The sequence below is a fragment of the Rattus norvegicus genome, chromosome 12, assembly GCF_021556685.1.
Source record: "Rattus norvegicus strain SHRSP/BbbUtx chromosome 12, alternate assembly SHRSP_T2T, whole genome shotgun sequence".
Classification (NCBI taxonomy): domain Eukaryota; kingdom Metazoa; phylum Chordata; class Mammalia; order Rodentia; family Muridae; genus Rattus; species Rattus norvegicus.
The window spans coordinates 46,418,312-46,440,484 of record NC_141545.1 but is presented as its reverse complement, the minus strand read 5'-3'; the positions used below and the strand labels follow the sequence as shown (position 1 = coordinate 46,440,484).

At 47.9% G+C, this 22,173-nt stretch overlaps 1 protein-coding gene across 3 annotated transcripts in view; it reads left to right on the top strand.

The window, feature by feature from the left end:
- Taok3 (TAO kinase 3) overlaps positions 1–22,173 on the top strand; it is a 161,217-nt gene that overhangs the window by 74,465 nt on the left and 64,579 nt on the right. For 2 of the 3 annotated variants that reach the window (NM_001430118.1, NM_001024254.3), the window contains 7 exons: positions 4,900–5,116; positions 10,142–10,213; positions 11,371–11,472; positions 15,770–15,815; positions 16,861–16,957; positions 19,264–19,377; positions 22,001–22,092. In NM_001430118.1, the coding sequence (NP_001417047.1) occupies positions 4,997–5,116; positions 10,142–10,213; positions 11,371–11,472; positions 15,770–15,815; positions 16,861–16,957; positions 19,264–19,377; positions 22,001–22,092 (643 nt within the window). In that variant the 5' untranslated portion in view covers positions 4,900–4,996. Of the gene's footprint in view, positions 1–4,899; positions 5,117–10,141; positions 10,214–11,370; positions 11,473–15,769; positions 15,816–16,860; positions 16,958–19,071; positions 19,142–19,263; positions 19,378–22,000; positions 22,093–22,173 lie in introns of those variants that run through there. The other variant, XM_087578500.1, reaches the window with a different exon arrangement.

Here is a 22,173-nt window from a genome sequence, read left to right as displayed (position 1 = left end):
GGCTGATGGCCTTGTGTTCCTTGACTCTCAGCATCTGTCTTCCTGTTTGAAGCACGTAGCACGCAGGTCTGACTTGGCATACCCTCTCAGCCCAGCGTGACATCTTTACAACCATACACACACTCCGGTTTCTCCTCCTCCAACCGTTGAGCTGTCACCTCCCGCTGCCTTGCGAGGTTGGTGTGAATGGTCGACTGTCCACTAAACACATTTACACAGTGGGAACCTCAGGAATCTCACCGCCCAGCTCCCACGTTCGCTCCCTTCGATCCTTTGCACAGGCCTGCACCTCTCTCTCGTGGTTCCCCTGAGGGACGCCGGTCAGCATCCCCTCAGTATGAGCAGTGAGGCCACGAATTCCCTCAGCTTAGAATGCATCTGCCTTCGCTCTTCAAGATATTTTCATTGGCTGTAGAATTTTGAGTTTGGTTTTCTTTCTTTCTTTCTTCCTTTCTTTCTTTCGGCACTTTAAGAAAGGCGTTCTATCGTCTTTGCGATTATAATATTTATGACCAGGAGTCTGCTGAGTCTTCTGTCTCCCTTGTCCTGCTTCCTTTACAAAGAATGTCTCCATTGTCCCTGGACTGTTTGTCTCGCTCCTCTGTTGCTGTGATAAAAAATTCTGACAAAAGGCAACTCCGGTAGACCCAACCCATTCTGGCCACACTGTAGGGGGCAGGAAAGCCAAGAACCAGGGATGAATGAGTGCTCGTGCTTAGCTCACATCCAGCCTAGGGAATGGTTCTGCCCACAGTGGGCAGGTCCTCACGCTTTGATTAATGATAATCCCTACAGGAATGCCTCAGTGCCCCATCTCCCAGGAGATTCTGGAACCTATCACATTGACAGTAGGGATCAGCCATCACTCTACCTTTCTGACTTTATCATAATTTGTTTTTAATATTTATTTCTATATGTATATGTATGGGGGTTGCCTCTCCCTTACATCATCTGTCTTAACATATCCTATCTCTCCTTTACACATGCCTGCTAGTCATATACAGGCTGCTCGAAGGTGTCCCTGACTGAGTGACACTCAGCTGTGTTTGCTTCCTTCCTTCCTTCCTTCCTTCCCTCCATTCATCTTTCTTCTATTTTCTATTTAACTTTCATATATTCATTCAAAAACACTCACTAATATTTTTTCCACATCACATCCCATACAACATGTTTTTACTGTGTTGTTCTTTACCAACGCAGGCTGAGTTTGAGTCTCTTACGGCCTGTCCACCTCCGAGTTCCTTACGTGCTCCTTACTCCCTCAGACTTTAGACACGTGGGCTCCAGTCACGTGTTTACTGTCCTTGCACTGTCTCAAGTTCAAGGCCAGCTTGGGCTAGAGTGAGTCAACTCAGGTGGCCCTGTCCTGGGCTGACATGGCTTCCTCACTGCCAGGACACAGTAGGGACTTGAGGAGAAGCTGCTGTGGATCCCCGAACCCTTTGGACAGCTCCTCTCTGTTCCAGGGTCACCTCAGACTCCCTATCTCAGGGTCCACCCTCCCCCACCTGCACCGCCCTGTGCCCATCCCTGGGCGGACCCCGGGGCCTCTCCTGTGCCCAGGGTCTTCACCTGCCAGCCACCGTCTTCAGTGCCGTCCTACGGGTCTGTCATCTGATGCTTTGATTGTTTCCGATGACAGGAAATAAACAGATCAAGTGCCCGTTTCTCCATCTTGGCTAGAACCAGAAATCTCCTCGTTCTATTTTTGAGCTTATTAATTATGGGTAGTCAAGCTTATTGATTTAGCGCACAGCGTCTGCTCTGCCGTGGTGCTTAGTAATTAAATGTTCACTCGTCGTTTATTTTGGGAGGATTTTTTAGGATCTCTCTCTCTCTCTCTCTCTTTCTCTCTTTCTCTCTCTCTTTCTCTCTGATATTTAAACATCTCTTTCCTTTTTTTTGAACATTTAAACATCTATTTCTTTAAATAATCATTTTGGTCTATGATATGACAGACTAATCTCTGTTTTCTCAAAAAAAATAAAATGATTGTTAGTAAGTTAGCTCACTCCTAACTGAAGCCAAAGTATTCAGAAATTCAAAATGCACTTCAGCAATTGACGTTCAGTCACTAGAGCTTCGTTTTTCCGAGAGGGAGTCTCCTGTCCTCCCCGTCATGCGTGGTCTCCAGAAAGGCCTCCCTGGTTTACTCTAGGACTCCCTCTGTCCTCGGAACAAGTGAGACCCACAGTGGGCCGCCCTCTGTGCCCCCAGCTGCCCCGCTGACCGCTGCCGCCATTTAAGACACTTTCCCGACAGTATTGACTCCGGCCTTTCTACTCTTGTCAGTGTCTGCAGATCAGCAGGTCAGCTGCCCAGCAGGTGCCATGTAGACAGGGCAGACCCCGCCTCCTGTGTAGCACCTTCGATGGCCCCCTGTTCCGCGTGGCAAAAAGGCCAGGCTTCTTAACGTTGTTTCAAGGGCTTTTTGTGGTTTTCCTTGGCTTGAGACCGGCTTCGTTGTTTGTACTCCCCACTCTCCCACACATCCATATTAAATGAACTACATTTATTTTCCCTAAGAAGGCGTGGCTTTTGATTTGTAAGTTTAAAAAAAAAAATAGGCCAGATCAGTCTTCTATACCCTTATGTTGAGAGACATTTCCCTTCCATTTGTAACAACGGTCTGAACTCTTTTCTTTTGGGTGTCCATTGATCCATTTGACAGAAAGTCCTGATAAAGACAGAGGAGCACACGGGTTCTGATCCTAATACAGTGCCGTGGCAATCCTGAGCATGCCCTACACACTTACTAAATGAAGGGATGAGGCTAGCCAGTGGCTGGATGACTAGGTTGGTCACCTACATATGCTAATGACTCAAGGAAATTGGGTGCATGAAGCTACTCGCTCTGTCACCCAAGGCCATCACGTGACAAGAGGAAATACATCTACCAAACCTGTCACTTTTGTTTCTTTAGCTGGTGACCTTTTAACATTCTAGAATATCATATTTTGAAGAAAATTATATTTATTGACTAATTGCTAAATGTGTAACCTGGTTAGCTAGGGAGTCAGGAAGGAAACACAGTCTGTACTATAATTAGCTCAAACACAAGTAAGTGTGTGTGTGTGTATGTGTCTGTCTGTCTGCGCGCGTGCGCACACACAGCAGAGACTATTTAAAACTTTTTAAAAAGAGGAAAAACAACATCCTAATATTTTTCAAAAATTAAGGGAAAGAATAGAATCAACACAGAATGAATTCATGTACCAACTGGTAGGTCAATGCACAAACGAGTCGAAGGGCATCCTGTTAACTCCTGGAAGCTTGGACTATTCAGAGTGGGTATGTGTGGCGTGGTCTCTGGTTAATTGTCGAGTCACGTGAGCTCCTGGTTGCAAGAAAACATCACATGCCAGCCAGCCAGACCCAGAACTTTCTGTCATAAGATCCACTCACTAGAGCACAGACGGTTACAAGATCCACTGGAGTGTAGACCGATACTTTATTCCTTTTTTTTTTTTCTTTTTGAGACAGAGTTTTGTGAAGCTCACACTGCCCTCAACCTCACTATATAACCAAGGGTGACTGAGCTCACAGTTCACCAACTTCCACGAAGCACATGCTGGGACTACGGGCACACACCACCGTACATGCTGGGACTACGGGCACACAGCAGCACGCCCGGCCTTTTATTCCCCTCTATGGCTGTTGTATTCCATTGAAACCACATTTTCTCTACTCACCAGTTACCGGGCAGGGGTTATATCTGCATCCGACAATTAGGGATGATGTCACACAGAAACCTCTGTGCGTTTTACACAGACTCTGTGTGTCTTTCCCTTTCTTCTGGGTATGTACCTGACTGACAGTATTATCTTTTTTTCTTTTAGGTGTGTGTGTATGTGTGTCTGTGTGTGTGTCTGCGTGTGTGCGTGTGTGTGCACGTGCTTAAAAAAGCCAAATATAGGGCTGAAGAGATGGCTCAGCGGTTAGGAGCACCCGACTGCTCTTCCAGAGGTCATGAGTTCAATTCCCAGCAACCACATGGTGGCTCACAACCATCTGTAAAGAGACCCGATGCCCTCTTCTGGTGTATATGAAGACAGCTACAGTGTACTTATATATAATAAATAAATAAATCTTTTTTAAAAAAAGCCAAATATAGAATCCCCTAGAGCTGGAGTGGTTGTGAACCCTGTGACAGGGGTGCTGGGAAGAGAACTCTGGCCCTTTGGAAGAGCAACATGTGTTCTTAACCTCTGAAGCATCCCTCCTGTCCCGTGGTATGAATTCCTGAGACAATGCTAACTTCAGGTTCTGGGTTTTGGTGGATATTTTTTGTTGATGGTGATGACTTTGTTTGTCTGTTTGTCTATCTGTCTGTTAATGAACTCTCGTTCCCTAAGCCATCTGAGCCGTTCCACATTTCTACCCGCAGGCTCAGAGAGCTCTCTCCCTCCTCTCCATCTCCCAGTGTGTGTCTGTCTTCGTAGCTGTCCTAGTGAACATGAAGTGGTTTCGATTTTTGTTTCTGATGATGAAGATGTCAAGCTTCAAAGCATATCTTCATAGTCATTTCTGTGTCTTCGTTTTCATAAAGAAAGATTTATTTAAGTCCTGTGCCAATTTTTAAATTTGGGTTTCTGGTCATTTTACTGTGTTGGGTTGGAAGATATGAATTTTCTTTGTTACATTTTATCTGGTTGGTTCAGGTGGGTTTATGCATGACACAGAGCACACGGGTCAGAGGGCTTGCAGGGGCTGGTTATCTCCTGCCTTTGTGGGTTCTGTTGATGGAAACTCAGGTCATCAGCCTTGGTAGTAAGCCTCTTTTACTGCCAAGCCATCTTGTTAACCTACAGAAATCCTTTTAAATATTGGTTTGTGTTAGTATTATCATCAAAACAATGTGTTGCAAAGAACTGAGTGGCAAATCTCATCTCTCTACAGGGACTGAAGGTCTATAAGAATAAAAATTGTAGTCAATGAGAGAGACAGAGGGACTGGGTCGTCAAACAGCAGCGTGCCTGCTGCCACACTGGCCACCATGCGTAAAGGAGTGCTGAAGGACCCCGAGATTGCCGAGCTGTTCTTCAAGGAGGACCCCGAAGAGCTCTTTATCGACCTGCATGAAATCGGACATGGCAGCTTTGGAGCCGTGTACTTCGTGAGTAGTCAGTCATCCACCTAGAGCAGGTTCAGAAAGTGTGAGCTCTTCAGTCCGCTGTAGAGCACGCTTATATCACGTATGAGACGAAGTCGTTGCGGAAGTCGGTTGCAGAAGGCTAGGCTGTATTCCCGGGTGGTGAGGCAGAGCGGTCAAGTTGAAGTGGAGTCCCGCTGTTTCCTCCTTCAGCCTTGCTGGCCATTCCTCCACACCAAACCTCCAACCCTGTAGCCCTTGCTGACTCTGTGGGCTCAGCCCAAGCGTTACTTCCATAAAACAGCTTTACCATTCGACCCTTTACTTCTTAGCACACTGTGTTTATATGTAGTTACATTCTAGCACAGTGGCAGCGATTTATGTCCCTTCCCCTAAGTACTGTGCACCAGGATAAGCAGGGGTAAGTCCATCTCACCCACTGTGTTCCTAAAACTAATACACTGACGGCCAATGGTGGGAATGGAGTAAGGGTAGGAGAATGGATGGGTGGGTGGGGTGGGTGGGTGGGTGGATGGAAGGATGGGTGGATGGATGAGTGGGTGGGTAGGTGGGTGGATAGATGGATAGATGGATGGATAAATGATGGATGGGTAGATATATGGATAGATGGGTAGATGGGTGGATAAATGGATGGATGTGTGAGGGTAGATGCATAGATGGGAGGATGGGTAGGTGAATGGATGGATTGATGGGTCGGTGTGTAAATAGATGAACACATAAATGACTGTTGAGAGAGTTGTACAAAGACATTTGTCGACAATCACAGGAAATCACTTGTACCATTTCTGATAAATGGCATGAGGCTATTCCTAACTCCAAATCCTCAAAATGGCTTGAGATGGGGCACAGCCCATTCACCCGGAGCTGGTCATGTGAGACATTCTTCCACCTGGAATGGGAGGAGTCTGCGTCGTCAGAGTAACCGTGTGACTTGAAGGGCATTGGTCTGTAAAACAGGTTAGGAGTAAAGTGTGGAGTGCCGGCTCCTCCTTCTGCAGCCCTGTTTGCAGTGACTCTTACATGGCCCTCGGTTCTTCCCCAGTTGCCTTTCCCTGTTGTTGGCCATCCCCGTCCTGGCACCTTGACCCATGCTCCCCCTATTGAAGAAGACTCAGGGTAATGCTAGCATGACACCTTGTGTACAGTAGATACTAAGTATGTCACTTCTTGCTAATACTCAAGCAGAGGCATCATAGCGGGGTCTGGAACACTTTGGTGCTCACAGGTGACCACTAGTCTGCATTGTCTGTCTACAGAAGTGTATTCACTAAAAACAGGAGGAAAGGAAAGGAAGCCAATGCTTTAATATGAAACCTTTGAAAAGTAAAAGAGCCAGGCCTTGTGACGCGTGACTTTAATCCCAGCACTCAGGAGGCAGGCGGTTCTCTGTGAGTTAGAGGCCAGCCTGGTCTACAGAGTGAGATTGAGGACTGCCAGAGCTCCACAGAGAAACCCTGACTCCAAACACACACACACACACACACACACACACGCACGCACACACACACCTTTAGTGTGTGCACGTATACAACCTCTCTTCTGCTCATCATCTAAGCTAGAGTCTTGCTGTAACCTCCAATGAGGGGTATCCAAGCTCCATCCTGTTCTCTCTATCTCTCTGTCACCCGTCACAGGACCGTGTGCGAGCCTTTCTGCTGGAATGCTCGCCACCGCCTTCCTCTGCTGACCCTGTTCATCTTTGGGACTAAGTTTAAACCTCATTCCTTCCAGAAATGCTTCCCCTCCGAAATCATATCCCCTACTATGGTCTTGGTAGAAGGCAGCACCCCAGCCTCTAAGTCATGACCTCCACTGTGGCCTGGTAGAGGGAGGCCCCTGGAACCCTTGCTTTAGAGCACCCGGCACAGCCGCAGTTTCACACCTGTCTGCGTCTCTAGTTTTCTGATTTGGGGTGCATTGGTTGGTTGGTTTTTTGCACTGCTGTGTGCGGAATAGGGTGTGTGCCCTCTAGGCAAATGGCTGGCTACACAGCTATCCCTGCTTTGACCTGTTTGATGAGAGATGTGTACCGGGCATATTTACCCAAAATTCTATGCCTGCCATTTAGCGCGGTAACTAACAAAGTGCGAAGCCTGTGTCCTGGACCTCGTAAGATGGCTCAATGGGCAAAGACGACTGCCACCAAAGCTGACAACCTAAGTTCAGTCCCCAGGCACTCCATTCATGGGCACGAACCTGACAACCTAAGCTCAAACCACCAGAACACACACAGTAGGAGGCTCAAACCAGCTGGGGCAAGCAGTCCTCTGACCGCCACGCTCACACCAAGGCACCAGCACCACATAAATACATAAATAAATATAAAAAATACTGTCTTTACTAATTAGCTAGTTAGAAGGATGGACATATGGTTCTTGGCATGGATGATTAGTATTTTCCACAAATCAGAGTTTTATGATTTATTATTTATTTACAAATTAAAATTCTAGCCAGTCTTAAAGACGAGAGTCCATTCTACAGCCATACCACCCTGAGCAGGCCTCATCTCCTCTGATCTGAGAAGCTAAGCGGAGTCAGACCAGTTCAGTACTTAGATGGGAGACCGCGGTCCTGCAACCAAGGGTTCCACTGTGCTCCTGTGGACCCTGCAGTCTGCGGCTTTACACGGAGAGATGGCAGGAAATGAGTTGAACGTGGCTCATAGGCCCCCATAGCCCTGGGGGAACCAATCAGCTGAGACTGTGGTTCCTGCAGAGCCTAACCAGCAGCCAGAACCACACTCCATGGTTCGCCTTCACCAGCAAACAGGGTCTGGGAAGTTCTTTGTTAAGAGGGAGAAGCAGGTGGGGCCGGTTTGTCTCAGGCCACCGTTAAGTCTGCAGTTTTCCGATGTTCCCTCACAGATCCACGAAGGCCGCCTCAGTCAGCATCTCCCAGAATCGCTTTTGGCTTTCATCAACAAAATAAAAAGCTGTCTTTGGTTTCATACTTTGTGCAGGGGCTGGAGAAGTGGCTCAGGGGTTAAGGGCACTTGCTGCTCTCACAGAGGACCCAGGGTCACTTCCCAGCACCAGCATCAGAGCTCTCAAAACAAGCTGTAACTCCAGCTGCAAGGACCTCTTCTGCCCTGCACAGGCACTGCGTTCATGTGTACAAACTCACACCCAGACACACTCATATTCTTAATCTTTAAAAAAATAAAATAAAATCTTAAAAATAGATTAAAAAGTAAGCAAACAAAAGTATCTTGGTAAGCAAGCAGAAATCTGAAAAAATGGCTAAGATAACAGTAATGGGCAAACGTACGTCTGCTGTCTGTGATCCCGTCCAGAGCTCCCAAGACCATTTATTCTATTGGAAATATAGAGCGTAAGTCAGAATTCCCAGGACAACCAGAATGAGGCAGAACCCAGCGCGGGGCCTTGGAAGAAGAGACGGAGCAGAGTCTCCTGTTCTGTGGCACAGTGCTTACCACTTATTATTATCCTGCTAGAATGGGATGTGTCCGCACACCTCGCACACCTATCAGGCGTAGAGGCAGGAGGATGACAGGCTCACTGGCCACCAGCCTAGCTCCAGGTCTGTGAGTGACCCTGTCTCAAAGGAATAAGGTAGAGATGGAGCAGGAGACTCGGTGTCCTCCTCTGGACTGCACACACGACCACATACACAGTGCACACACCAACACGTGCACAGCACCTGCACGTGCACAGCTATAGGAAAATCAACACGGAGTCGTTTTCAGATTTCCAGTCCCGACGCCAGCACATAGGTCATAAGTACGCAGAGCAAGGTCCCATCGGCGATGGCTCTGTAGACAGAAGGGAGCAACGCCAAACAGCCCAACCATAAATGTCCTTCGTGGGCGGTTACACGTGGTACTGTCTAATTCCATTTGACTCTCTGCTCTCTCCTGCTCCCTGACCTTGGGATAATGGAGCCCAGGCCTCGCACACAAGGCAGGGCAAGGCAAATGCTCTCCCACCAAGCTGGATCTCCAGCCAGCTCTCTTTCTAGAAAGAATTTGACGTCTATGAAGAATTTGATTTCTTTTTTATTTGTTTGTTTTAAGTTAGAATGAGGCTCAGTGACGGAGCATGCACTGTGCGTGATTGGTTTTTTGCTTGAGGTTCTGGACTGGAACCCAGGGCCTCACTCCTGATAATCAAGTTCTCTATCAATGACTAGTTTCCAGACCTAAGTTTTGTTTTTAATGGAAGCATCTTCTAAATCAATCATTACTGTATATATGCCTTTCCGAAGGCCTTCAGAATTGAAAACAGTTAAGCAGTAATTACTTTTTTATATAACAGATCCTGTCACTGTAGTGAGCACAGAAATTATTTTAATGTACATCCATATTCCCTGCAGCTTAGCATCAGGAATCTGGGCTGATCCTACATCTTGGCTACTTAGTGAATGGTACAGGAAAAAACATGGGGGGTGTATTTATCTGTGGATTGCCTGGTTTGGTTTTTTTTTTGTTTTTTTTTTTTTTTTTTTTTTTTTAGATTTGTTGGTTTTGTTGTTGTTGTTTGTCTAGAAGAGTGTCTACAAGTATATTGTCCTGTGTGTGCAATACCCACAGAGGCCAAAAGATGGCACCAGATGCCCTAGAACTGGAGTTATGGCTGCTTAGGAACCTCCATGTGGCTGCTAGGAGCCAACCCCAGGTCTCTGGAAGAGCAGCCAGAACTCGCTCTTAAGCACTGCTCTCTCTCTCCACCTCAGTGTCTGGTTGTTTAATGTCATGGTTGATCTCGTATGCTTACCCGGTTCTCTGTTGTTGGGCATCTAACAAGGTGCAGCTGGACTTTAATAAGTTTGCTTTTCTTTCATTTAACTGTGTGTTTTTCTTGAAGTCTGGCCCCTTTTTGTATCATAACTCTCACCTGTAAAACAGCAAGGAATACAGAAAAGCCACTCCCATGAGGGCAGGGTAGAGTGGCTGTCTAGCCTGCCAGCAGGGGTGTCTTTAAGCTGCAAGGATAAACACCGCAAGGCTCCATTCTAGAGTGTAAGTTAACTGGATATCATAACTTCTTCTTCTTCCTCTCTTTATCACAGGCAACTAATGCGCACACCAACGAGGTGGTTGCTATTAAGAAAATGTCCTACAGTGGGAAGCAGACCCACGAGGTGAGTTAGAGCCAGGCCTAAGCAGAAGTGTCATGTTTGGATGAGGCTAGCCAGTCAGTTAGGATGGGGCTACTCAGTCAGTTAGGATGAGATTAGCAAGTCCTCAATTCTGGGTTCCCATGCAGAGGAGGGCAGCTAGTTCCCAGGGTTGCCGAGTATGTTTCAGAAGTCACTGGAAAAGAAGAGTCCACTGTTCTCACCACAGTGAAGTGGTCAATATCTGAGATAACGAGCTTGCTAGCTACCCTCTTGGTAATTATAATATGAAGACACACCAAACACGCTTTCCAAAACCGTAATCCATAAAGCTTACCTAAGCATTTAGCACAGGTTTTTTTCTTTTAAACTCAAGGACAATTTTATAGTTTAAAAGAAAACCATCCTAGGAGAGGCGAGCTGTGTATCTCAGTGGCTGCCTGGTAAGGAGGTAGATCATGGAGACAAGGGGGGGAAACGTCATTTAAGCTAGTGTGGAGGTCATGCACATGGCAGTCAGAGAGAAAAAGTAAAGAGGCCCAAAAATGTCAAGGAAGGCAAACCTAGAAAAGAAATAGGCCGGGTGGCAACGGTGGTGGAACAGGCTTTTAATCCCAGCACTGGGAGGCAGAGGTAGATGGGTCTCTGAGTTCAAGGCTAGCCTGGTCTACAGGTTAAATTCTAGGACAGCCAGGACTGCACAGGGAAATCCTGTATCCAAAACAGAACAAAACTAGCAACAGCGATGAGAGGAGGAGAGGAACACGGAAAGAAAAAAGAGAAATTATGCTTTTCTGAGTTACTCTGTGAAATGGGCCAGGTTAGGAAGCTGCAGAGCTGGATCACAGGAAACGACTGGACACATTTTGTCACTTGTGGGCCCTCTAGTAAAGCTTTCTGATCCTGCAAACAACTTCGCAGCATAGAACATGGACGGGAGTACTGGTTTTATTTTGATACATTTGATTAGAGATTTGGACTTGAAACTGTAGCACAGGGTAACCTGCTGGCTTGTTTATTAAACATTTACCTTCTGTCCAGCAGACACAGAAAAAGGTATGGATGTGTGCGTGTATGTATGTATGTATGATCTAATCTATGTATCTACATACATATGTACACACAGCTGACAAATATTGTTGTCGATTTGGAAATTAAACGTGTTTCTCTGGTCTCCATAGAAATGGCAAGATATCCTGAAGGAAGTTCGATTCCTCCAGCAGCTGAAGCACCCGAACACCATCGAGTACAAAGGCTGTTATTTAAAGGAGCACACCGCTTGGGTAAGTTGGACCCCAGGCTCCTTTCTCTACTCATGTTTAAAACTATGCCCCCTGGCTCTGTCCCACTTGACCTTTGTCAAGATGACTTAGCAGTTGTCCCTGCTTGCCGTCCGGTGTGTAATATGGTGTGGATTCTGTAGGGTTAGTGCCAGTCTCACCTGTTGGAGGCGCCATTCTGAGAACATCGAGCAAAGGCATGGTACTGAGTCAGTATCGACGTGTAAACCCGACATTTAAGCCCTTAGTCTCCAGAATGTTTAAACACTACCGTTACATTTACTTCGAGGTGTGTGTTTGCCTTGGCACATGCACAGCAGTCAGAGGACCTGTGGAAGTTGTTTCCTTCCTTCCACAAAATGTGTCCCAGGAATTGGGTTCAAGTTACTCACAGCAAAGGCCTTCACCCACCAACCCACCTAGCCGGCCCTCCTCCCAGAATGTTTTTTAAAGACATATTTATTTTTATTTTATATGTATGAATGTTTTGCCTGCATATATACCACATGTGTACAGTGCCCTCAGAGGTCAGAAGAGGGCTTGGGATCCCCTGGAACTGGAATTATACATGGCCTTGAGCTGCCATGTCGGTGCTGGGAGCAGAACCCAGGTCCTCTGCAGGAGCAGGCAGTGCCCTTAACTGCTGAACTGTCTCTCCAGCCCTCACACTAGACCTTTGATCTTTGCTGCTTCTACCCTCCCCCATCCATTTGACTAAAATGCTGGCACGTTCCCTGACGCTGTCACTGTACAACTTTTACAGATGACACCACCACCATGGACCTGGAGTGGGGAGCTCTTCCACACATTTTAGTATTTTTTTTTAGGTGATGCCACTGTTTGACGCTAGCACGTCATACAGCATTTAGGATATGAAGGTGTTAGACTTCATAGTTAATCACATTGGGCATTTTAGCTTAAAGCCCAATATACCTATCTCGATGATCCCTTCACCAACAGGAAATGGACATTCTGTTCCCAAACATTATGTGTAAGCACTTCTGCTCAAGCAGTTCATTTTGGGGTGTGTGTGTGTGTGTGTGCGCGCGCGCGCGCACGTGCGCGCATTTCTCTGTATGAGTATGTGTGCACCTGCATTTTATGTGGTGTGTGTATGTGTGTGTTCATTTCTTTGTGTGTGCACATTTCTCTCTGTGTGTATGTGTGCACATGCATTTCTCAGTGTGTATACATTTCTGTGTGGTGTGTGTATGTGTGTGTTCATTTCCTTGTGTGTGCACATTTCTCTGCATGTGTGCATTTCTCTGTGTGTGTATGGTGCACATACATTTCTAGGTGTGTATATGTATGAATGCCACAAGTTAGAAGTCAGATGTCTTTCCCAGCCACTTTCCACCTGATTTGTTGAGACCATGTCTCTCACTAAACCTGGAACTTGCCGATTTGATTGGACTGTCTAGCCAGTGAGCCCCAAGGAGCTCCCCTTGTGTACGTCCCCTGCACTGTGATTACAGATGCATACCCATGTCCCCCACTTTTACCTAGAGACTGAGCTCCAGTGCTCATGCTTGCAAGGCAAGAGCTTTACCCACTGAACCACCTCTTAGTGTCTACAGCCACTGCTTCTTGTCTGAACAGAGGTCAATCAGACGAACATCTTACCTGGAAATCAGTTTCCCTGGGCCACCTCAGCATCCCTGGAGGAGTCAGGGAAGACCAAGCTTGCACAGGATAAACGCGGCACATTCCAAATAACCAGTCTTGGCAGAGCCTTGGGAGCTCCTCTTTAGGCCTGTTTGCCCTTCAGTTACCTGGAGGTCTAGCCAGCTTGATTACCTGGTTTCCATCCACAACTAGTTTAACTACTAGTTAGAAAGTTCTCCTGTGCACTGAGCTGCAAGAGGCAGGGAGACAAACAGCACCAAGAATGACCTGGCCGAGTAGAAGAAGTAAAGGGAGCTGAGAGCTGCTGGGTCAGTAGCAGGGCTGTCAAGGGCTCTGTGTGGGAGACTAAGGAAAGCACGCTCAGCAGTGCGGAGGGGCTCTAACCCAGGCTTTTGAAGAATAGGAGCACAGCGTAACTCACTTCTGTCTGTTGTTAAAGTTCTGTCAGAACAGGGTACCTCACTACCCAACGCTGACTTCATGGCGGTACACAACCGATACAGAGAGTGGGGAAGCACATTCCGAGTTTGGTCCTTCTCTGGGCTGACATACACACTATAGTCCTCCCCTACACTACAGTAATGCCAGGCTGTGCTTGTTCCAAACTTTGAACAGTGTGGACACAGAGAACTGCTGACTGGGGCTTTCCCTTTCTGGAGGTAGGGAAAGATTTTGAGACAGGGTCTCAGCCCTGGCTGTCCTGGACCTCACTCTATAGACCAGGCTAGCCTCAAACTTACACCTGTCTCTGCCCCCCAGGGGCCAGGATTAAAGGTGTGCACCACCACAGTCTGGTGACTGGGGGTTTCCTGTTTACATTTGGTGCTGAAGATTGAACCCCAAATAAATCAGGTGCCAAGTCTTAAGTTCAACAGTGATCTTTCTGGTTTGTGTATTCCTTGACGTGTTCTAGTTTACACATTTTATCTTATAACAAACAATGAATAATAAAATCTATACACTTAAAACCCATTGTGAAAGAAGGCTGTGTGGGAAGAAGACATCAGATCAGAATGGGCAGTCTCAGCTTGAGCATCTCCAGGGACCATGTCTACATCAACCCTCATGGGCTGAGGCCACATCCAAGGCAAAGGTGGCAAGAACTGAAATGTGGAAGACTGTGAAAATCCATCTGTTATCAGGTGGCCAGACAAGGCAGCTTTAGGGCAGGCTAGACATCTTCCCTGATGTTCTTAGTGCCTCGGTTGGTTGGTCAGTCAATTGGTCGGTTGGGTACTTGGGTAGGTGTATGGTGGCTGGTTGGTTAGCTGGTTGGTTGGTTGGTTGTTGGTTAGTTGTGTTGGTTGGTTGGTTGTGGTTGTTGGTTGGTTGTGTTGGTTGTGGTGGTTGGTTGGTTGTGGTGGTTGTGTTGGTTGGTTGGTGGTTGGTTTTGGTGGTTGGGTGGTTGGTTGGTTGTGGTTGTTGGTTGGTTGGTTGTGGTGGTTGATTGGTTAGTTGGTTGGTTGGTGGTTGTTGTTTGGTTGGTTGGTGGTTGGTGGTTGGTTGGTGGTTGGTTGGTGGTTGGTTGGTTAGTTGGTTGGTTGGTGGTTGTTGTTTGGTTGGTTGGTTGGTTGGTTGGCGGTTGGTGGTTGGTTGGTGGTTGGTTGGTTGTTGGTTGTTGTTTGGTTGGTTGGTTGTTGGTTGTTGGTTGGTTGTTGGTTGGTTGTTGGGTGGCTGTGGTGGTTGGTTGGTTGTTGGTTGGTTGTTGGTTGGTTGTTAGGTGGCTGTGGTGGTTGGTTGGTTGGTGGTTGGTTGTGTTGGTTGTGGTGGTTGTGTTGGTTGGTTGGTGGTTGGTGGTTGGTTTTGGTGGTTGGGTGGTTGGTTGGTGGTTGGTGGTTGGTTGTTAGGTCGTTGTGGTGGTTGGTTGGTTGGTTGGTTGTTAGGTGGTTGTGGTGGTTGGTTGGTTGGTGGTTGGTTGGTGGTTGGTTGTTAGGTGGCTGTGGTGGTTGGTTGGTTGGTGGTTGGTTTGTGGTTGGTGGTTGGTTTGTGGTTGGTTGTTGGTTGGTGGTTGGTTGTTAGGTGGTTGTGGTGGTTGGTTGGTTGGTGGTTGTTGGTTGGTTGGTGGTTGGTTGTTAGGTGGTTGTGGTGGTTGGTTGGTTGGTGGTTGGTGGTTGGTTGGTGGTTGGTTGTTAGGTGGTTGTGGTGGTTGGTTGGTTGGTGGTTGGTGGTTGGTTGGTGGTTGGTTGTTAGGTGGCTGTGGTGGTTGGTTGGTTGGTGGTTGGTTTGTGGTTGGTGGTTGGTTGGTGGTTGGTGGTTGGTTGGTGGTTGGTTGTTAGGTGGTTGTGGTGGTTGGTTGGTTTGTGGTTGGTGGTTGGTTGGTGGTTGGTTGTTAGGTGGTTGTGGTGGTTGGTTGGTTGGTTGTTGGTTGTTGGTTGGTTGTTGGTTGGTTGTTAGGTGGTTGTGGTGGTTGGTTGGTTGGTTGTTGGTTGGTGGTTGGTTGGTGGTTGGTTGTTAGGTGGTTGTGGTGGTTGGTTGGTTGGTTGTGGTTGGTTGGTTGGTTGTGGCGGTTGGTTGTGGTGGTTGGTTGTGGTGGTTGTGGTGGTTGGTTGGTTGGTTGGTTAATTGGTTGACTTTTTGGTTGGTTTTGTAGCTATTTGGTTGGTGGGCAGTTGTGTGGTTAACTTGAGGAACTTCTTACTAACTTTTCTTACTCTGATCTTTCAATCTGTTCCAGTTGGTGATGGAGTACTGCTTAGGTTCAGCCTCTGACTTGTTAGAAGGTAAGCATGACATCACTTCTGTTTTCCCTCCATCATGTTCTCCTTGGGACTGGGGAAACAACTCAGCAGCAAGAACACTCTGCTCTTTCAAGGCCCCGAGTCTGGCTCCTAGGCAGATGCCTATAACTCCAGCTCTGGAGACTAAGCATCCTCTTCTGGCCTCACAGGCACCCACACTCATGCACACACACACACATGCACACACACACACACACACACACACACATGCACACACAGGCACTAAAATAAAAATCTTTAAAAAAAAAAAAAAGAATTATCTATTTCCAGACAAACCAACAAAGTGCCTCTGGTTTGGGCCTCTGGTTGAAAGCCAGTTCAAGGATCACTGGGTACACGGTATAGACATAAACTCCTCAGTATAACTGGCATGGCTGGGTGATTTCAGCAGTGTCCTATTGTTGAGTGCAGGGCAGGGCAGGCATTGCTGAAATGGTGGCTTAATATGGTATGGTAGCCCTAGTCAAAACCCATTAAAGCCGTGTGTAAAGCCTTTCCGGCATCACAGTGGACACGTATGTGAGAGGGGAGGTGCTGTCAACTCATGTTAACATCTACCCATGTGCCAAGTCACAATGGCCACGAGCTCCCTTACCAGTACTGCTGTGTGTGACCAGCAGCAGTGTTTAAAAACTCTATTTAAAGTCTGTCTGAAGCCAGCCATGACCCCTCAATAGTAATTGCTTCATAACCTCTGAGGTCAAAGGTCATTATGGTGACTTTGTGGCTGACAGAAGTGAGCAACGTGGCCTGGAACGCAGTCAGGAGGGACTGACAAACCTGGGCCAGCCAGGTTAGAACGGCCATCGCTTTGACTCGCCGTTGAGCAGTAAATTAGTGCCGAGGGCCACGGCTTTGTTTTGTTGCTCTCTGTGCCCTTGCTTCCCTCATCTCCTGCTACGTTGTGCGTGGCGCAGCTTCCGTGCCCTAGGTGAATGCACTCTCCGGTTGTCCTTTGGTAAAGTGTATGTGACTCTGTGCTGTGGAAGGCCAGTCATCCATCTGACCCTCTCTCCTTCTTCCTCAGTTCATAAGAAACCACTTCAGGAAGTAGAGATTGCTGCTATCACCCATGGTGCCTTGCAGGGGCTGGCCTACCTCCACTTTCACTCCCTGATTCACAGGCAAGTCCAGACCCCAGCTCCCTTTCCCAGCTCCCTAGCCCGGGGACCATAGGAATCAGCATGGGTTCCAGTGTTCAGGGGCCTAAGGGATCACAGGAGGCAAACAGATACCTCCCGGCCTCTCCCATAGGTCTGCAAAGGTCGGGGGGGCTGTTTACTTGTTGTTTATGGGTGGTGGTGGCCATGTTCAGTTTTGATTTTTTCCCCCTTTTGAGACAGGTTCTTACAATATAGCCCAGGCTAGCCCTGAACTCATAATGTAGCCCAGGTGGATCTTGAACTCCATTTGTTCTGCCTCAGCCTTCAAAGGGCTGGCATTCGTGGCATGTACCACCACGCTTTGCTCCATGTGTACGTAGCTGGCCTCGTGACAGGGCAAGGAAATCTGAAGAACAGAAGCCAGTTGACGTCCATGCACGCAATGGCAGTGTGCTGAGCTACTGTCTGTTGTTGTGAGGAACAGGTGCCTCATTCCAGAGGCTTCCCACTCCTGAAGTCTGTGTCAGGCAGTCCCACTTAGAAAGGTTCTGAGTCGTGGGGTCTAACAACTGCCTGTGATTCCAGTTCCAGGAGGTCTGACGCCCTCTTCTGTGGGAAGAGGACTGTATGCACGCAGTGCACATAATCCTCATACACAATTTTTAAAAAAAGGCTAGCCTGGAGTGTATGCAGCTCAGCAGCAGAACGTTTGCATAGCACCCACAGGCTACCACACATCTGCAGTAATAGAAAAAAGATGTTAACGAGACAACAAACCAGTCACAACTAGTAAATACCAGTTAAACCCAGGTACAGTTTTATCAATGGGCTTAGCAAAGTTTTGAGGTGTGTCTCCATGGAACCAAGGTGTCCTGGCTGGATCCTGACTCACTTGGACCTTTGCTGGGTTTCATCCAAAAGTACAGTTTAGATGCATGTGTGTATTTCTTACTTTAACCAGTACTGTGTTGATGAAAGAAATGGAAAAGACAAAAGGGTTTTTTTTTTCTTTTAACATTTCTTAAATTCAAAAATGAAAGCCAGGCGTGGGTAGCTCACACCTTTAATCCCAGCACTCTGGAGACAGAGGCAGGAGAAACTCTGTGCGTTCAAGGCCGGCCTGGTCTACAGAATGCTTTCCAAGACAGCTGGGATATCATAGTGAGAAGCTGTCTCAAAAAAAAAATTCCTTTTTTTAAAAAGAGAATCGTAGCCAGGCACAGCGGCAGGCGTGTGTATGTAATCTCAGCACTGGGGAAGTAAAGGCAGAGGAGTAGAGACTCAAGGCCAACCTGTGCTCCTGAAAGAGTTCAAGACCAGCCTGGACTATATAGGACCGGTCCTCAAACAAAACCCGAATGCTGTTCCTCTCTTCCTCTTACTGCTTCAAGGGACAGCTCATCTCCAAGCCCTTGTGTTGTGAGAGGTTAAACTGTTTGCTTTCCATCCTTCTGCCCAGTGCCATCTCAGGGGAAGGTTGGGAAACAAGCCCTCCATTGCTTTCCCTTCATTTTCTCTTCCCATGGCCCATCGTCAACCTGCAGCTCATAGTTCCTGCTCCTCACTATACTTCATCCCCATCTTACGAAACACAAGGGGGCATCCTCACCATCCTTCATCCTGAGTTTTCAAATGGCTTTTCCCCTAACGCCTCCCTGCATCAAACATCTAACATCTTGAGTAGCAAACCAGCCGCGACCCGCCTAACCAGACCTAGCAGTGCTGACTGTAAACTCCTAACCCTTAACCCTGTCTGTTTTGATCTTTCAGGGTCTTCTCTCCTCTGTAGAGTGTTATTTCTGAAATAACACCTTTTCTGTAACCCGTACCCTCCCATGCCTTAGAGTGGCAGTTACAGTTAAAGGCAGAACGGGGCACGGGCGAGACAGGACAGGTACGTGCCCCGCTGAGGAACCCTGGTCAGGGCGGCAGCGTCAGGCATGTCAGGTTTGGAAGTGGGGAGAAAGGGCAGTTACAAATGGCGCCAGCTCTCCCAGCACGAGGAGTGGTGTTGGCAGCTGGAGAAAGCACTGAAGAACACGCTTTGTAAGGGTTGCGGGCTCCTAGTGCTCCTTGACTGGCATGGCTGCCTCTTTCCCTCCCTCGCTCTAACCCTCCCTCTGAAGACAGCTCCTCCTGGAAGTCCTTCCGGTGACCACCCAGGAATGCGGGCTTCCTTACAACATGCAGTCACCGCTGAGAAAAGTATGCTTGTGTGTTCGGTTTTTGTTTAATAAACCTTTTATCTTGCGAATTGCATGTTCTGGCTTCTTACACCATAAGAATTGAGACGTTAGCTCTCAGATCCTCTTCTCTTTCTCCTGTAGGGACATTAAAGCAGGGAATATCCTCCTCACAGAGCCAGGCCAGGTGAAGCTGGCTGACTTCGGGTCCGCTTCCATGGCTTCTCCTGCCAACTCCTTCGTGGGGACTCCTTACTGGTATGTACTCTTAGAAGACGCAATGTAGGCTTCAAGTACTCAAGGGTGAGCAGGAGGGGGACACTTGCTGTCCCCAGTCTTGTTTCTACAGGGTAGGGATTGAACCCTAGGGCCTAGAGGATGCTGGGGAAGTGTTCACCGCTGAGCTACGTCCCCACTTTCTTCATTTGGAAGCACCGTCTCACTAGTTTATCCAAATTGACCTCAGATGGACTCATTCTCTATCCCAGGCTGACCTTGAATGTGCCATCCTCCTGCCTCAGGCCTGGTTTCATCTCAACAGTGTTATGTCCAGCCAGGCAAAGTGATGCCCCTTAAACCTCAGCAGAGGCAGATGGGTCTCTGTGAGTTTGACACCAGAACAGCCGAGATTGCATAGAGAGACTCTGTTTCAAAGACAACAAAAAAAAAAAAAAAAAACAAAACAAAACTGTTTTCAAAATGTGCGCCCATCAGATTTCATCGGAGAAGGTTAGAAACCTCGCTAGCCAAGAAGAGTGACCTTAAATTGTTTACACGAGGCAGCTGGCTTTGGATATGCTTCGTGCCTTATCAGCTTGCTGGGCTAGCTCCGTCTGAGGTTTCGCTTGAGGTCTCTTTTGAACGGCTCCCTGGAGGCAGCCTGTTCAGGTGAGGACAAGGGATCTTCTTTACCGCTCTCTGGCCGGCCACCGAGACAGAACGGGAGAAATCCAAGCTCCTGCCTCAGCTGAGTTCTCTGATAATTCATCCGCGGTGACGACATTCTGACTTGGAGTTGCCCCCCACCTTTTGTGCCAGCTCCCCTTTCTGAACGTTCACAGATACACCATCATGTTATTGTAGCTTTGGGAAAAAAAAAAACACACACACACACACACACACACACACACACACATTCTAGAAAACCCTACCAAAGACAGCTGCTTTTTTACTTGTCTCCTCATTTTAAGATCCTCTTTACCAAACCACTGGCAACATGCAATAGGCCAGAGCTCTATCTAAGCAAAGAGAAGGCAGAGAGGGCGCCCCCTTCTCAGGGTCAAGTGCTACCCACCTTTACCAGAACCTGATTTGTTCTGTAGTTACAGTGTCTTTGGGACAGCAGATCATGTTCCCTTACACTGTCCCTCCCAGTATTTTTCGCGTCCTTTAGCGTGAGCCATTTGTCTGTGCTTGGGACATACTAACGCTTCCACAAGGCCGTGACGAGTCTCTCTGTTTTTTAGATGAGGAGACACGTAGGGCGTAGTTGAGTAATGCCCCGAGAGCAAGGTGAGAGTGAAGAATGGAGCCAGAGGGCGCTGGAATCAGACTGGGTTCCCCAGAATCACCAAGGACGTGTGTGCGTCCAGCACTGTTCTTCAGAGTAGTTTGTGTGAGGAAATACCTGTCAGGGAAATCGTTTGAACGCTTTAAATTAATCTTTAACTGGTGTACAAAGGAGTAGGCTGTGTCATGATATTTCCTCCCGTCTGTCATGAACGCACTTTGTGCGAATTCATCCCCATGTCCTCCATCCTGCTACCCTCCTGGCTCCCCACCCCCAAATGCTCCCCTTTCTGCTTGCCTTGCTCCCTCCTTCCCTCCCCCTCCGCCCTCCGCCCTCCGCCCTCCCTTCCTCCCGCCTATATTTATCTCAGTCCAGCTTGTTTCATGTAACATGATGACCTCCGATTCTGTGCTTTCCCCACGCCTCAGTTCCTTTTCGATTGTTGTGATAAAATACCATGACCAAGTCGACTCACCTTCAAAAAGCAGGGCTTGGGGGCTGAGAAGTGTCTCTGTGGTTGAGAGCACCGTCTGCTCTTCCAGAGGACCCAGGTCCAATTCCCAGCACCTACTTGGCAGCTGGTAACCATCTGTCACACCAGCTCCAAGGAATCTGACGCTGTCACGCAGACATACATGCAGGCAACCCATCAGTGCACGTAAGATACAGATGCACTATGTTAAGTGTTTAACTTGGATCTTAAATTCCAGAGGGTTAGTCCGTGACTCTCGTGGCAGGAGGCAGGCAGGTGTGGCCTCAGGAGCAGCTGAGAGCTCCTTGAGGTTTAACCATGTGGCAGAGAGAGAAACACTAGGAATGGCGGGAGTCTTTTGAAACCCCAGTGCACACCCCTAGTGGCCTACCACCTCCAACAAGGCCACACCTTCTAGTCCTTCCCAAACAGTTCCACCAGCGGGGGAGCACTATTCAAATGTGTGCGCCTCCGGGGACCATTCTCATTGAGACCGCCACGTCCCAGGTGCCGCCACTGTGTACAGGAGCTGCATTGGCCTTACCCACATACCTGTCGATTTTCTGGGCTGACTTCGTCATGTGACTTCTATGAACACCATCACAACAGACACCAAATGATTTAAATGGGGGCTGGAGAACTGGCTCAGCAGTTAAAGTTACTTGCTTTTCTTGCAGACTACTGAGGTTTAGTTCCCAGAAAATGAAGGGGGGGGGGACTTTTAAATACCTTTAAAAATACTTTGAAGGGCTGGAGAGATGGCTCAGCCGTTAAAGGCTAGGCTCACAACCAAATATATAAAAATACTTTGAATACCCTTAAATCTATTGTACTGAGTAGTTTCATAAAACGGAATCTTCGTTCATACTGACAACTAGTCTGCACATTGCGTTTGGCAGGATGGCCCCAGAGGTGATCTTAGCCATGGACGAAGGGCAGTACGACGGGAAAGTTGACATCTGGTCACTCGGCATCACCTGCATAGAGCTGGGTGAGTAAGGAGCAGCTTTCACTGGGTCTCTGCAGATTGGTCCCCATTGCGTGCATCAGTTACCTTGGCCCACCCTTCCTC